Below are 17,369 nucleotides of genomic sequence, written 5' to 3' on the forward strand. Positions count from 1 at the left end.
TTCTGCCTTGTGTAGAATGTTGGCTATTGTGAACTTAACAAGGATATACAGTGCCTTCGGAAAGTATTCAAACCCCTTGACTTTTTCCAAATGTTGTTATGTTACAGCCTTATTCTAAAATTGATTAAATTGTTTTCATCAATCTACACACAATACCCCATAATGACAAAGCAAAAACAGGTTTTTAGAAATGTTATCTAATTTGTAAAATAAAATAAATATCACATTTACCTAAGTATTGAGATCCTTTACTCAGTACTTTGTTGAAGCACCTTTGGCAGCGATTACAGCCTCAAGTCTTCTTGGGTGTCATACAAGCTTGGCACACCTGTATTTGGGGAGTTTCTCCCATTCGTCTCTGCAGATCCTCTCAAACTCTGTCAGGCTGGATGGGGAGCGTTGCTGAACAGCGATTTTCAGGTCTCTCCAAAGATGATCAAGTCTGGCTGGGCCAAACAAGGACGTTCAGAGACTTGTCCCTAAGCCATTCCTTCGTTCTCTTGGCTGTGTGCTTAGGGTCATTGTCCCGTTGGAAGGTGAATCTTCACCCCATTCTGAGGTCCTGAGCGCCCTGGGGCAGGTTTTCATCAAGGATCTCTCTGTACTTTGCTCTGTTCATCTTTGCCTCGATCCTGACTAGTCTCCCAGTCCCTGCCGCTGAAAAACTTTGCCATAGCGTGATGCTGCCACCACCATGCTTCACCATAGGGATGGTGCTAGGTTTCTTCCAGACAATACACTTTTCATTCAGGCCAAAGAGTTCAGTCTTGGTTTCACCAGACCACAGAATCGTATTTCTCATGGTCTGAGTCTTTAGGTGCCTTTTGGCAAACACCAAGTGAGCTGTCTTGTGCCTTTTACTGAGGAGTGGCTTCCGCCTGGCCACTCTACCATAAAGGGCTGATTGGTGGAGTGCTGCAGAGGTGGTTGTCCTTCTGGAAGGTTCTCCTATCTCAACAGAGGAACTCTGAAGCTCTGTCAGTGACCATCAGGTTCTTGGTCAACTCCCTGACCAAGACCCTTCTCCCCTAATTGCTCAGTTTGCCGGGCGGCCAACTAGGAAGAGTCTTGGTGGTTCCAAACTTCTTCCATTTAAGAATATTGGGGACCTTCAATGCTGCAGACATTTTTTGGTACCCTTCCTCAGATCTGTGCCTCGACACAATCCTGTCTTGGAGCTCTACGGACAATTCCTTCAACCTCATGGCTGGGTTTTTGCTCTGACATGCACTGTCAACAGTGGGACCTTACATAGACAGGTGTGTGCCTTTCCAAATCATGTCCAATCAATTGAATTTACCACAAGTGGACTCCAAGTTGTAGAAACATCTAAAGGATGATCAATGGAAACAGAATGCAACTGAGCTCAATTTCTAGTCTCAAAGCAAAGGGTCTGAATACTTATGTAAATAAGCTATTTCTATTTTTTTTTTAATGATATATTTGCAAACATGTCTAAAAACCTGTTAAAGCTTTTTCATTATGGTCAAGGGGGTTAACTGCCTACCGTGGTCCATGTGGAAATGTCCGCTCTGTGTTGTTTATCGCTATATTGCACGTCTCAACTTGCAGCTGTGAGCTTGTCACTTGGACAATCAAGAGTGATGCAATCCTTCACCGCACTTCTGTGTGTAGTGCCTTGCAGCCAGAGGCCGTGCAGTTGCCATACCAGGCAGTGATGCAACCAGTCAGGTTGCTCTCGATGGTGCAGCTGTAGAACCTTTTGAGAATCTGAGGACCCAAGCCAAATCTTTTCAGTCTCCAGAGGGGGAATAGGATTTGTCGTGCCCTCTTCATGACTGTCTTGGTGTGCTTGGACCATGTTAGCGGAACTTGAAACTCTTGACCTGCTCCACTACAGCCCCATCGATGAGACTGGGGGCGTGCTTGGTCCTCCTTTTCCTGTAGTCCACACTCGTTTCCTTTGTCTTGATCACGTTGAGGGAGAGGTTGTTGTCCTGGCACCACACGGCCAGGTCTCTGACCTCCACCCTATAGTCTGTCTCGTTGTTGACGGTGATCAGGCCTACCACTATTGTGTCATTGGCAAACTTAATGATGGGGTTGGAGTCGTGCCTGGCCATGCAGTCATGAGTGAACAGGGAGTACAGGAAGGGACTGAGCACGCACACCTGTGGGGCCCCCGTGTTGAGGATCAGCTTGGAGGATGTGTTGTTACCTACCCTTACCACCTGGGGGCGTCCCGTCAGGAAGTTCAGGATCCATTTGCAGAGGGAGGTGTTTAGTCCCAGGCTCCTTAGCTTAGTGGTGAACTTTGAGGGTACTATGGTGTTGAACGCTGAGCTGTAGTAAATTAAAAGCATTCTCACATAGGTGTTAATTTTGTCCAGGTGTGAAAGGGCAGTGTGGAGTGCAATAGAGATTGCATCATCTGTGGATATGTTGTGGCGGTATGCAAATTGGAGTGAGTCTAGGGTTTCTGGGATAATGTTGCTGATGTGAGCCATGACCAGCCTTTCAAAGCACTTCGTAGCTACAGACGTGAGTGCTACGGATCGGAAGTCATTTAGGCAGGTTACATTCGTGTTCTTGGGCAAAGGAACTATGGTGTTCTGTTTGAAACATGTTGGTATTACAGACTCAGACAGGGAGATGTTGAAAATGTCAGTGAAGACACTTGCCAGTTGGTCAGCGCATGCTCGGAGTCCACGTCACGTCTTGGTAATCCGTCTGGCCCTGCAGCCTTTTCCGGACTAATGTTGACCTGTTTAAAGGTCTTACTCACATCGGCTGCGGAGAGCGTGCTCACACAGTCGTCCAGAAGAGCTGATGCTCTCATGCATGTTTCAGTGTTACTTGCTTCGAAGCGAGCATAGAAGTTATTTAGCTCGTCTGGTAGGCTTGTGTCACTGGGCAGCTCTCGGCTGTGCGTCCTTTTGTAGTCTGTAATAGTTTGCAAGCCCTTCCACATCCGACTTAGTACGATTTGATCTTAGTCCTGTATTGACGCTTTGCCTGTTTGATGGTTCGTTGGAGGACATAGCGGGATTTCTTATAAGCTTCCGGGTTAGAGTCCCGCTCCTTGAAAGTGGCAGATCTTCCCTTTTGCTCAGTGCGGATGTTGCCTGTAATTCATGGTTTCTGGTTTGGGGTATGTACCTACAGTGACTGTGGGGACGACGTCATTGAAGCACTTATTGATGAAGCCAGTGACTGATGTGGTGTACTCCTTAATGGCATCGGAAAAATCCCGGAACATATTCCAGTCTGTGCTAGCAAAACAGTCTTGTAGTTTAGCATCTGCTTTGTCTGACCACTTTTTTTATTGACTGAGTCACTGGTGCTTCCTGCTTTAATTGTAGCTTGTAGGTAGGAATCAGGAGGATTATGATCAGATTTGCCAAATGGAGGGCAAGGGAGAGCTTTATTTGTGTCTCTGTGTGTGGAGTAAAGGTGGTCTAGAGTTGTTGTTTTTTCCCTCTGGTTGCACACTTAACATGCTGGTAGAAATGAGGTAAAACGGATTTAAGTTTCCCTGCATTAAAGTTCCCGGCCACTAGAAGCACCACCTCTGGATGAGCGTTTTCCTGTTTGCTTATGGCCATATACAGCTCATTGAGTGCGGTCTTAGTGCCAGCATCGGTTTGTGGTGGTAAATGGACAGGTACGAAGAATATAGTAGATAGTGTGGTCTACAGCTTATCATGAGATACTCTACCTCAGGCGAGCAAAACCTCAAGGCTTCTTTAGATATCGTGCACCAGCTGGTGTTTACAAATATACATAGACCGTATCTTACCAGAGGCTGCTGTTCAATTCTGCCGATACAGTGTATAACCCGCCAGCTGTATGTTATTCATGTCGTTGTTCAGCCACGACTCAGTGAAATAAGATATTACAGTTTTAATGTCCCGTTGGTAGGATATATGGGCTTGTAGTTTGTCCACTTTATTATCTAGCAATTGTACGTTGGCCAATAGTACCAATGGCAAAGTCAGATTAGCCACTCGTCGCCAGATCCTTACAAGGCACCCAAATCTCCTTCCGCGAAGTCTCTGTCTCCTTCTCCTGTGAATGACGGGGATGAGGGCCTGTTTGGGTGTCTGGAGTAAATCATCCCCCTCCTGCGCCATTATCTAGGTTTGGCATAGCCTACAGAAACAAAATAACAAAATGTAATCTATTCCATCTTTGCTAAATATGTAGGTGTTTAGGTGTTTGTAGTCCACATTGTATGAAGCCTTATTGTATGGCTTCAATTTGGACATATATTGTTAAATATAACATTCACACTGGCTAGGCCTACTGTAAATTGCATTATGTCTGAGCCATAGACATGCCAAATGTTGTTAATAAACTAGATTAAATTCACTATTGATAAGGCTTATAATCAAAAATCTAAACAAAACTAAACAGCAGCTTGTTTAAAAAAAATAAGCTATGTCTAATTATAGTTGCAGGCACCATCATTGCTTCCCGTGGATATATAAAGGTAGACCATATGGAGTCTTTTACACACGTCCAAAATAATAACGGGAGCTAAAATAATGATAAATGGGATGTCTGCTCACTATTTTGCTGCTCCCAAACTTGATTGTTTAATAACGTTTTGGGGATTTCACATGTAATTTCAACGCAGTCTTACGAGCGAAATCCTTTATTGATTGGCTGCTATTTGGCGAATGCATTGGTCAGCTGTTGATATGGCAGTATAGGAGGACTGAATAGTTTAGATGAGCGTGTCTTTGGTAATCGTACCAGGTGCACTCTTTGAAAATGGGCATGGATAGCCTACTTGAACAAGCTAAATTAATTATGTAAATTGTGAATCATAAAAAAGCATTCAGCGGACCATTTAAAACCTCTTTATTCATAGGCGGCTTGGTTTATGCATGGCCAGGATAAAAATACACACCTATCTGAAGCTGCTAAACCAGCCTTGATTAAGGGGGAAGGTAGGCTATGCATGTTCTTTTTATTAAAAAAATTATGAAATGGGAGGGAAATATTGTTTTATGTTTCTAAATACGAGATTCACTGGCGCAAAAGGCACATTTCTCTGGCGCAAAAGGCACATTTCTCGTTCCATAGGGACAGTGCGTCATGGCTGGCTAGGCTGCGCTTCCGTTCTCAAAATCCATGCGTTACCGTTAAGACCTGCTTTTGGTGGGTCTTAAAATTTCCCTTCAGCGCTGCATGAAATTTTCACTTTTGCTCTTGTTTTTAAGAACACACCTCAAATATTGCCACCCCTCCCATCTCAGCGAGCTGATGTTAGACAGGTAAAATCCCGAACCTGGCGTAAAGGTTGTAAAATGCCCATTTTATCATGACGAAATTGCAAACTAACATGTGTTTGAAACTTGTGGCTCCTTAGCGGCAGCCAAAAATAGAGCCTGTGGTGTTAAGGAAGAGTAATTTGATTTGAATTGAGCACGTTACCGCTTCTTCCAGGTGACGTGAAGAAGGTCTGTATTTGCACCGTGTTGTCTCTCTACGGGTGTTCCACAGGGCTAGGTACTACACACATTCTCTGTGCACATGTTTGGGTGGAGAAGGGACAAACTTAAAACAACATGCGAGTGGAGCAGAGAGGGTTTATATGGGCCTGTGGAACCAAGTTTTAGAATCTGTTTAAGGACATTAGCTGCTTCTCTACAGTGACATTACTACAAGAATCTAAGACCATCGGTTTTGCTGCTTGCATTTTATGCCTGCCTGTGTATTGCATGAGCATTAGAGTTCTAGTCGTTGTTTTGCACATCGTGTATTTTACATTTACATTTTAGTCATTATCTTATCCAGAGTGACTTACAGTAGCAATTAGGATTAAATGCCTTGCTCAAGTACACATCAACAGATTTTTCATCTAGTCAGCTCGGGGTTCAAACCAGTGACCGTTTGGTTATTGGCCCAAATCTGTTAACCGCTAGGCTACCTGCTGCCCTGTATGTTTTTGCGCTGAGAAGAATGGGCGTTTGTGTTTTCAATCACCCAGCATGCTTACACACTGCAGCCTAGCACGTGTGAAATAGACTGCCTCGGAAAAGAGTGTGATGGAATGCAGTCGAGTGGAGTGCCGTTTGACTTTCGCGATCAGCCTGGCCTGAAGGATTGTGCTTCCTGGTGTTTCGTGCCTGGCTCTGCAGCACCCCCGATATGTGCGTCGTCATGGGAGGTATGGGGAAGCACCCCCATGCCCCCCCCCCCCACCCCCCCTTACTTCATTCTACCCAACTCTGTAGCTCAAGTCGGTTATCCGCCGCACCAAAGAGACGCCCAACGTGCACCCCATGTACCGAGACGGGCATGTGTTAAGGCGTAAACTGGGTCCTGTCATCTTCACCAAGAGCAGTTCCCAGGACTGTCTCATCGCAGAGCTGCAGGGCAAGCTGGGAATCGAACGCGCCGTTGAGCGCCGACGCAAGAAGCAGTCAGACGACTGGCTCACTGAGGGGGTCATCGTCATGAACAACCCGCAGCGCATGCGGGAAGACAGGGCCTCGCCGGTGGTGGACAAGGTACAGAGATGTGGCCGGAGCCCGTTCTAAGTCATCTCATTGGGCCAAATTTAGTTGTAGAGCAATACAGCACCTTCCAGTAGCGTGTTTCTTGATTAGTGCTGTTATTCTAGAGTAACGTTATCAAGGCAATGTTCTACACCACACAGATGGACTATGACTAGCGAACCACTTGTTGATGTTTTTTTGCTCCACCTGAGGCTTTCTATTTCCTGTGGTTTAATTTCACTCATTTTTGATGTCTCTCTCTTGATCTCTGTCTCTTCCCACACCCAGATCGTCATTCCTCCTGACTCGCCTGTCCCTCAGAGAAAAGTCATCCCCCCTCCGCAGTCCCCCCCGGCGCCCAAAAAGCAAACCCCTGTCAAGCAGACTCCTCCGCCCCTGCCTCCTCCCCCACCCCCCTCGCCCCCTCCCAGGGTGCCCACCCCTCCCCCGCCATGCACCCCTTCCCCCCCACCTGTGGAGCATCAGCCCACCCCTCCCTGGATGCCGACCCCCAGAGAGCCCACCCCTCCATCCAGGAAACCTGCCCCGCCCAAAAACCCCAGCCCCCTGCCCAAGTCTGTCACCCCGCCCCCTCCGCCCAAGGTCTTTGTGTCTGTTGGCTGCCAGACTGAGTATGATCCCATCTTCCCACCAATGGAGGCATGGAACACTCAATCCACCTTGTTCGTTTATCCTTCTGTTTTCTCTATTTCTCGCGTTCTCTCTTTGGCCTAATCTGCCTCTCACCTCTTTCTTTTCTCACTATCACCAAATGTATTCTCTATTTCGTCGTTTGTATTGAGTCGTCTGTCTGAGTGTCAAAACCAAAACTCTTCTGTGTGTGTGTGTGTGTGTGTGTGTGTGTGTGTGTGTGTGTGTGTGTGTGTGTGTGTGTTGAGAAAACAGATGTATTTTGGGCCCTATCTCTAGCCACTTCTCCACCAAGAGTCTAGGAGAGGGGTTGTGATAAGGAAGGAGCTCTTTAAAGAGGTGTGAAATCCATTCTGTAGAGATGAAAGAGTATGACATCCAGGCTGGCGAGTGAACCGTCTCGGTTTTTGGAGAATGGCGCCCAGTGGCGCCAACTTGGGCCATGTCGTTCCTTGAAATCAGTATCGGGTGGTTGGTGGGGAACAGACATCATGGCTCTCTCCTTGATATTACAGCCACACTGTCCTGATACCTGTCATGACGCTGGAATGGTTCCCACCTCCCAGAGGACTTGCCTCCACCATAGTCACTTCAGACCTAACTTTTGACTGTTTAACTTGCCAAGCCCTTTTGACCAAGCCCAAATCTGAACAGGTTGAAATAACTTGACTCTAATTTTCTCTCTACCCCTTTCTCTTTAACAAACACATCCAGGTCCAAGCCAAGTTGGTATTTGATTTTACTCCAGATGAAAGGGTGGTTGTTTAGTGAGGGTTGCCTTTCGTTGGTGAAATTTGCCTGTACGTGACTGTTAGTCCCTGTGTGTGTGTGCGTTTATGTGTGTGTGTGTGTGTGTGCATTTATGTGCGTGTGTGTGTGCGTTTATGTGTGTGTTTATGTGTGTGTGTGCACGTTTTTTGTAAGCAGTAGGCCCACTGACAGGCTATTTTTTCCCTCTGTGGAATTTGACTGGGTCAGGAAGCTCCAATGACCAAACCATTTGAGAAGTGTAGTTCCCTCCCACCTTGCTTCTGCCCATCAACAACCCACAGACAATCAATAGGCTCTATAGGTAGCTAATAAGCAGCGTTACTCTTGGAGACAGTAGTCAGATTGAAGAGTCACAGGGTTGGACTGCAGTGCTTTATGTAATGTCAGCTTTTATGCGATGAGCCGAACATGTTCTTTCTAGCCTGGCATGCATGCCAGCAGCATTCTCCATCTCAGCCATTAAAAAGACTGATTTCTGTGGCGGGTCACATAAGCCCAGGGAGAGTGTGTTCTGTTTCGTCAAGAATAATTACTGTTGTGTCTATGAAGACTCAGTTCAATTCAAAAGACTTGATCCCAGGGGAGCAATTACGTTCAGATGTAATCAGCAGAGTTGTTGAAGAGAGACTCTTCTACGCTTTAATGGGGTTTTCTGTGAGTTGAGCAGAACATGAGTTGGGAAGGGATCTCTATTTGTGGAACTGTGTTGTTTGCGTGTGTACGTTTCTATATGCGTGTGTGTTTCTGTGCGTCTGTTTCTTTCTCTGACATGTCTGTCTGTGTGTGACCCATCCACAGATTCTGGCCCAGGGGAAGAGCTTGCCCAAGGCTCCCCCCAAACAGGCCAACAAGCTGGACAACATGCTGGGAAGCCTCCAGTCAGACCTCCATAAACTGGGCGTCCAGACTGTGGCCAAGGGAGTGTGTGGGGCCTGCAACAAGCCCATAGTTGGACAGGTGACCTTACGCGCACGCACACACACACACACACACACAAACAGGCCATATTCACACACTTACATGCACCCTTTACTGTGCTTATTACATCCATTTTTTGGTCCCCGTTGAATTTATTCCTAGATCCATTTTGACGGTCAATACCACAGTAGGTGTGAATAATGTGCTCATGATTAGATTGAGCTGCCTACATAGCTCGCATGGTTTGCATTCCTCCATATAATCAATGTTTGCTGGTAATGGAAATAAGGTTAAGTACTTTGTCCACCATAGGAAGGTCACTGTTCCACAGTGAGGACTGAATCTGAACTGGAGATATGCACCATTAACCGGTGGAAATCAATCATACATTGATGTCAACGGGACATTGGCATAGTCATACGCACATCTCTGATTAGGATTCACCCCTGGGGTGCGTATTCGTGAAGACTTCTAGTAGGAGAGCTGATCCAGGATCAGGGGTCTTTTAGATCATAATGATTACGTTTACATGGACAGGGGGTACCTGTTCCTACTCTGAGGCGGTTTATGAATGCGCTTCCAGATTCACTAAATCTTAGGTTGAGGCTCCTAGTTTAGATTTGTGATGCGTCTGTCTTGTGCCCTCCCTTGTGCCCAGGTGGTGACCGCCATGGGGCGCACGTGGCACCCGGAGCACTTTGTGTGTACCCACTGTCAAGAGGAGATCGGTTCCAGGAACTTCTTTGAGCGGGACGGAGCGCCTTACTGTGAGAAGGACTACCACAACCTGTTCTCTCCACGCTGCCACTACTGTAACGGACCTATCCTGGACGTTAGTATTACACACACACACACACATTATGCCACCTTGAATCCCACAAACCCAGCTTTGAGCCACCCGTCATCTCTGTTTCTGTCTCACTCCGCACGTCAACACTCACTCATTTTCTTGCTCTGACACACTGCAGCATGTGTATGAGTCACTGCACACATGAACACACACGTGCGCGCGCGCACACACACTGCCTGGGGTGAGGCACCGCAGCAAAAGGGGAGAGCGACTAGACTTTAGCCTCGGGATAGGTCAGATTAGTCCCGGTGGAGACAAGCTTCCTCATTGGTCCAGTGTTGTGTATTCATATAACTCCTTTATCTCTCCTTTCTTTCTATTTCTCTCCCTTGTCACGCTACTATGTCCACTGTCGTCAGCCTCGCTAGTGCTGCCATCTGTTGGATATAAAATAAATGGGCAAAAGGCCTAAAACCTTGATTTTAGGAATTCAATCTGCTGCTAACTGGCCTCAGATTAAGGACTGACTCTCGTGTTAACTTCGAAAAGGGGGGGGGGGGGGAGGGCGGAGCTAGCATGTTGGAGTGAACGGCTGTGCGTGAGAGGCTCCTGCAACTTTTTTGCGAAATAATCTAATTTAACCTACTTCATGGCACTTTTTACAACAAACGTTTCTTTCTAATACAAGATTGTAACTTTTTATATGAAAATGCCGAGTAATAAGCGACCAAAGGACAATAAATCCACAGCGGAGGCCTACTCCCCACTAAACAACGAGACAGAGAGGAGGCACCTGCAACAACGTGACACTTACAGAACTTACCCGGGCTTTGGGGGAGCTACGTGTTGCTATAGCTGAGGATCTTAAGACCACTATTGCTGAACTGGACACCAAAATCGAGAGCATCATTCAAACGGTCGCTTCGCATGGCCAGAGTATTGTGGACCTTGAGAAAGCTTCTGAATTCAACGCTGGTAGGATTGACGAGTTAGAGAAGCTATGCACGTCATTACAGGATACTGTGCAGAGGCTTTCTGTGAAAGTGGTGGACCTGGAGGGCCGATCCAGACGTAATAACCTTTGCGTTGTTGGTCTGGCAGAGGGGGTAGAGGCGGGCTCTCGCCCCACCGACTTCTTCGCCAAGCTATTGAAGGATGCAATGGGATCGGATGTTTTGGATTCGGATCCCCAGCTGGACCGCGCACATCGCTCCCTTGTCCCAGTGCCTGGACCGGGCAAACGTCCTCGCCCAGTAATCATCTGCTGTCACAGTTTCAAGACCAAGGATCTTATCCTGCGTGAAGCTCGAAGGAGGGGCAACCTTTCACATAAAGGGCATCCATTCCGTGTCTATGAGGATTATGCGCCCGATGTGGCAAAGCATCGCGCCGACTACAGAGATGTCATGACCAACTCTACAAACTCCATCTTCGCCCAGCCTTACTCTTCCCTGCAAGGCTAAGAATTACCCCGCCTTCCGGTGAGAAGATTTGGCTCTCCTCGGTTTTGGACGCAGAGAAGTTTATCCGGGGATATACACCAATCCCCCGTACAGGTTAGAGTGCCTTGTTATTGCGTGTTAGGGTCTGCTCATGGACTCGAATCCATACTATACCATATTGGGTGAAAACGTATTAAACGGGCTCAACAAGGGCTACCGAACATGTAAGACGCTGAGCAGACCAATGGATGGCGGTCAGAGCTCTCAATTAACGTTACATTCACTTTCATCCCAGCTGTGCTCAGCGATGCATATTTTTTACTTCCAGGTTTGATCACTGACACCTTCGGACGGATATACTTATATTCCCCCACTTTTGTTTTGTTTCGTTATTTATTTTACAATCCTTACATTATTCTTACTACCATACCATTTATTTATTGCTTGCAGGGGACTGGGGGTGATGGTTGGGAAGGGGCAGACACCTGGTTAGCAGGTTGATGTTTTGTGCCGTTCTGCCTTTGTCTGGCCGTGGGCCTCTCTCCCGACTAGAGTCCCACCAGCCCTCTGTAGTGCTTATGTCTGTGTAGGTGTGCGTACATATAATTACAATTTGTACTTTATTACTATTTTCTCTTAGCATTTTAGTATTATGTATGTGTATATTTTAAATCAGTGTAGACTGTTATTCTGGGGTATGAATGTTTGTATGTGTATATGTGCATATGGATGTATATACATATTCTTTAAATATATATTTTTATATATGATTTTTTTGTGTGGGTATGTATACATACATGTATATGTATGTATATGTGTGTGTGTATGTATATATATGTGTGTATGTATGTGTGTGTATGTATGTGTGTGTGTATATGTGTGTATGTATATGTGTATGTATGTATGTATGTATGTGTGTATATATGTATGGATGTATGTGTGTATGTGTATGTATGTGTATGTATGTATATGTATGTGTGTATGTATGTATGTATGTATGTATGTGTGTATATATATATGTGTGTATGTGTATATGTGTGTGTATGTATAAGTGTGTATGTGTATATGTATATCTGTGTGTGTGTGTGTGTGTATGTGTACGTGTGTATGTATGTATGTATGTATATGTATGTATATGTGTATGTATGTATGTATGTATGTGTAGATGTATGTATATGTATATATATATATATATATATATATATATATATATGTATGTATGTGTGTATGTGTGTATATATATGCATATGTGTGTGTATGTGTATATATATATATATATATATATATATATATATATATATATATATATATATATATATATATATATATATATATATATATATATATATATATATATATATATATATATAATGTATATATTTTTATTTATTTTTTATTAAACATATTTTGTTTATGGGGAGAACGTTTAATTTAACAAATCCTTGTTCCGATCTCCTGACCCACAGTATGTAAAGGTACAGCTGACTATGTCGGTTGTGGATGGTTTATTTTTTGACCGGCAGATCTTAGCAATATAATCTTGAGGCTATATCTTGCTTATCTCTGGGATTGACCCAGGATGACGCTTAAATGCGCAATATGTTTAAGTTGCAACTTATTCTGTTTAGGTTTATTAGATGTTAACTGAACACTTAACTCGCCTCCTCAGTTCATATGTTAGTAGAAGTTCTAGGATAGTGAGAGGTGAACGTATAGTTGGGATTTTATTTTTGTTTTACCTCTTGTTCGAGGTCGCGCTGTGCTTTTTTGGCATTGGCCAGACAATGTGTTTATTATTTTTATTTTTCCTTTTTTTTCTCTCCTGTTTGTGCATGCCTGTTAAAGGTGGGTTGATGGGGGGGGTAAGTGTTGGGGAAATTAGGGGAACAGGGTGGGAAGTAAAGGTGCTTGCAGGGGGGAGGGGTGGGTTGGATACTGCTCGGGTGTAGGTGCTACATATGCTGATCGTGATGGTTTGGTGCGCTTTCTTACCTTTTTATCAAGCTACATGGTATGCAGGCCACCATAGGAACTACAAACGAGAGGAGGGCGGGGCTTACATTCACTTCCTGGAATGTCAAGGGTTTAAACGAACCAATTAAGAGGGGCAAGGTCCTAGCCCACTTGAAAGCACTCTCGTCTGATATTATATTTTTGCAAGAAACCCATCTGAAGAATAACTCTCATGGCAGACTTAAGTGTAGGTGGGTGGGGCAAGTGTATCACTCTAACTTCTCTGCCAAAACGAGAGGCACAGCGATTCTGGTACGGAAAGGAATTCCCTTTCTACATAAAACGACTATTGCGGATAAAGAGGGTCGGTATGTGATCGCAATAGGAGAAATCCACTCTACCTCAGTAACTCTACTAAATATCTATGGGCCAAACATTGACAACCCCTCTTTTTTCAAAAGAGTCCTTGCCCTGATTCCAGATATCTCCCATACTAACCTGGTCATTGGAGGGGACCTTAACTGTGTGCTAGACCAATATTTGGATAGATCCTCTACTCGGCGAACCCCTACCTCCTATTCAAGCGAATTCTTGAATACCTACATAAAAAATTCGAACTTATTTGATATATGGAGGATCGCTAACCCTACGGGTAGGGAATACTCCTTTTACTCTCATGTTCACAAGGTTTACACTCGAATTGACTACTTTTTGTTGGATGCTAGACTACTCCCCTATACCTGCAATGTGAGGTATCATGATATTATAATCTCGGACCACAGTCCACTCACCTTCTCCCTGAGATTGGGTGACATTGTACCAAACGAGAGGGTCTGGAGGTTGAATCCTCAACTCCTCACAGAACCAACATTCTGTGAATATCTTAAAGACCAAATTACATTTTTCTTTGATACCAATGACAACACAGAGACCTCCCCAGCATTATTGTGGGAAACACTGAAGGCTTATCTGAGAGGCTGTATCGTCTCCTTTCAGGCTGCCAGGAGTAGACAAAACAGAGGGAAACTGGAAGAACTGGAGGGACAAATTCACTTACTGGATAGGGAGAATGCTAGCCACCCATCTATGGAGAAACATAAAAAAAATTACCTCTTTAAAATTTGAATATAATCAGATTATCTCAGCTAAAATTGCTAAATCTTTTCTCTATGCCAAGCAAAAATATTTTGAGTTTGGTGACAAACCACACAAATTACTCGCCAGACAACTTCGAAAAAATGTGAGTGACCGAATGATTCACAGGGTTAAATCTGCATCTGGGGAATTACTCTCTTCCCCCAAAGACATCAATGACAGATTCCGGCAGTTTTATGAGACTCTATATACATCTAAAGCGGATCCTAACCCCTTAATTATGCAAACATTTTTGGAGGACTGTAATCTTCCTGCCCTGAACCAGGAAGATTCTAACTTCCTGAATAAGGAAATATCTCTTGATGAAATTCGAGAAACAATTAAATCTCTAAAGAGTGGCAAGACCCCGGGCCCAGATGGATACCCTGGTGAATTCTATAAAACATTCAGCAACATGCTCTCTCCCTATCTGCACAAAATGTTGGTTCAGGCCAATGAGGATGGAGCTCTCCCTTCTACTTTGGACGAAGCGTTCATTACAGTTATACATAAGAAGGGTAAAGATCCAGAAGAGGTAGGGTCATACAGACCAATATCTCTCCTTAATACAGACCAAAAGATTTTAGCAAAAACTCTGGCTAACAGGCTTAGTACTTTAATTGGCAAATTGGTCCATTCGGATCAGACCGGCTTTATCCCTAACAGACACTCATTCTTCAATCTTAGGCGCCTCTTCAATATTATGTATTCTCAGAGGTTACCCAACGTGGACCTTGCCGTCATATCTCTTGACGCCGAAAAGGCCTTTGACCAAGTTGAGTGGCCCTATCTATTCAAGGTCCTACAGAAATGTAATATTGGAGATAGGTTCATAAATTGGATCCAGCTTTTATATAGGAACCCCTGTGCCAGAATACTCACTAACCAATCATTGTCGCCCCGATTTAACCTCAACAGGGGGACAAGGCAGGGTTGTGCGCTGTCGCCTATGCTCTTCGCCCTAATTATCGAACCGCTCGCTCAGACGATTAGATCTCATGCAGCAATACACGGCTATAATACTAAAGATACTCTAAATAAGATCTCCCTATACGCAGATGACATCCTCCTCTATGTAACAGAACCCCAGGCTAGTATCCCAGCTATTCTTGATGTGATCAATTTGTTTGGTACCTTCTCGGGATACAGAATAAATTGGAACAAGAGTGAATTAATGCCCATACGGTCGCAAAATACCTCCTGGCTAGAACATCTCCCATTTAAGTTATCTTCAGAAAAATTTACCTACCTAGGAATTGTAGTTACCAAACAATACTCCTTACTATTTAAAGATAATTTCCCCTCTCTGATACAAAAACTCAAATCAAACATACTATTTTGGAGAACTCTCCCAATTTCTCTGCTCGGAAGAATTAATGCCATTAAAATGGTCTTCCTCCCACAACTGCTCTACCTATATCAGAACATCCCAGTATTCATACCTAAATCCTTTCATAAACAACTGGACTCAATTATCAATCCTTTCATCTGGGATTATAAAACACACAGGATAGGTAAAAAGCACCTCTGTAAATCTAAGATGGAAGGAGGATTGTCTCTCCCAAATTTTATATTTTATTACTGGGCCGCTAACCTCCGCATTGTTACGTTTCTGCTGGATGACGTACTTCCGGCATCCAGCTGGCTTAGTATGGAGCGTGAGGAGTGTCACCCCTTCTCTATTGGCGCTGTGATTTTGTCGCCTGTCAATCTGGAGATGTCACTTTATTGTAACAATCCTATTATACATAGCACAGTTCGAATCTGGAAGCAAATTAAAGTCCACTTTGAGCTTAGACCAATGTCATTCATGCTCCCTGTCGCCAGGAATCCCTACTTTGCCCCTTCTAACCTTGATAACACCTTTGAGCGATGGGGAGAGTTGGGGATAAGTACCATAGGGGATTTATACATAGAAGGGACCTTTGCTTCCTTTGAGTTGCTGAGGGAAACTTATAACCTTCCCAGAAGTAATTTTTTCAGATACCTACAAATTAGAGACTACGTTAGAAAACACCTCCCAACATTTGGGAATGCTAAACCTTCCATGTTTGACGGATGCATAAAAATATGCCCCACCTCCGATAAACTGATATCGCGTCTATATGATGCTTTTCAATCTGTTAGCACACCTTCCACTGATGCCATTAAGGCTAAATGGGAGGAAGAACTAGGGACTGACATCTCGGTGGCAGACTGGGAAGAGAGCTTGGAGTATATCCACACATGCTCCATTAATTCCAGACATCGTCTCATACAATTCAAGGTATTACACAGATTACACTATTCCAAAACTAAACTGCATAGGATATTTCCTGAGACATCCCCTACATGTGATAAATGTCAGGCTACGCAGGGTACACTACTCCACTGCTTTGCCCTATGCTCTAGCTTGCATGGTTATTGGAGTGGAATTTTTGGGATCCTCTCTGAAGTTTTGGAGACTTCAATAGATCCAGACCCGCTTCTGATAATCCTGGGAGTATCTGAGTCCCTAAACGGATTAACCAACCCCCAAAAACAACTCATCTCGTACGGTCTCATCTCGGCAAAAAAACGAATCTTGTTGTTTTGGAAGAGGAGGGAAGCGCCCTCTACCAAATTATGGCTCAGTGAATTGGCAAACACTGTACACTTAGAAAGAATTAGATATATTCTGAACAATAAATTATCAACATTTGATCAAATCTGGCAGCCTTTCCTCTCCTACTTGGACGAGTCGGCGCTGTGAATTTGTACTTATTAACGCACTCTCAATTGTAATATTTTAATCTACCTTTGGGCAGCGTGTGCTAGCCCTGCCACCCGAGCAGTTGGGGGGGGGGGGGGTTTGGGGGAATAAGGGGGGGGATAGGGGGGACATCTTCCCTCTTTCTTTCTACTTGTCCTTGTTTTGTATGTCGTGTTTTGTATGATTTGTTCTGCACCCAGGATTATGGGTCTTGTTGTTCCTTTATGCTCTTGTATGTTTAGATAAGAATTGTATACCTGTCTTGTATACCTTATACACCATTCTTGTGTGTGTTTAATAAAAAATATTTGAAACGAAAAGGGGGGGGGGGGGTTGTTCCAGGGAGGGACCTCCTCAGACGGACAACTCTCCCAACAAATCACTAGGCAGACATGCCAGAACGTCGCGGTTCGGGCGATTTGCAGGCAAAAGCTTTGCGGTGGTTTTAGTGAAGGGGGGGGGGGGGGGGGGGGGCAACAAGCAGATAAGACAGTGATGTAGTTCCTCTA

At 44.5% G+C, this 17,369-nt stretch overlaps 1 protein-coding gene across 7 annotated transcripts in view; it reads left to right on the forward strand.

Annotated features, from left to right (window-relative positions):
• Positions 1–17,369, forward strand: part of LOC110493221 (paxillin) — a 54,989-nt gene that overhangs the window by 31,606 nt on the left and 6,014 nt on the right. For 4 of the 7 annotated variants that reach the window (XM_036950212.2, XM_090205524.1, XM_090205525.1 and 1 more), the window contains exons 7-8: positions 8,691–8,849; positions 9,469–9,642. In XM_036950212.2, the coding sequence (XP_036806107.1) occupies positions 8,691–8,849; positions 9,469–9,642 (333 nt within the window). Of the gene's footprint in view, positions 1–6,206; positions 6,483–6,758; positions 7,312–8,690; positions 8,850–9,468; positions 9,643–17,369 lie in introns of those variants that run through there. The other 3 variants (XM_036950210.2, XM_036950211.2, XM_090205527.1) reach the window with 2 other exon arrangements.

The sequence above is a fragment of the Oncorhynchus mykiss genome, chromosome 17 (assembly GCF_057628025.1).
Source record: "Oncorhynchus mykiss isolate SJ-2025 chromosome 17, ASM5762802v1, whole genome shotgun sequence".
NCBI classification, from domain to species: domain Eukaryota; kingdom Metazoa; phylum Chordata; class Actinopteri; order Salmoniformes; family Salmonidae; genus Oncorhynchus; species Oncorhynchus mykiss.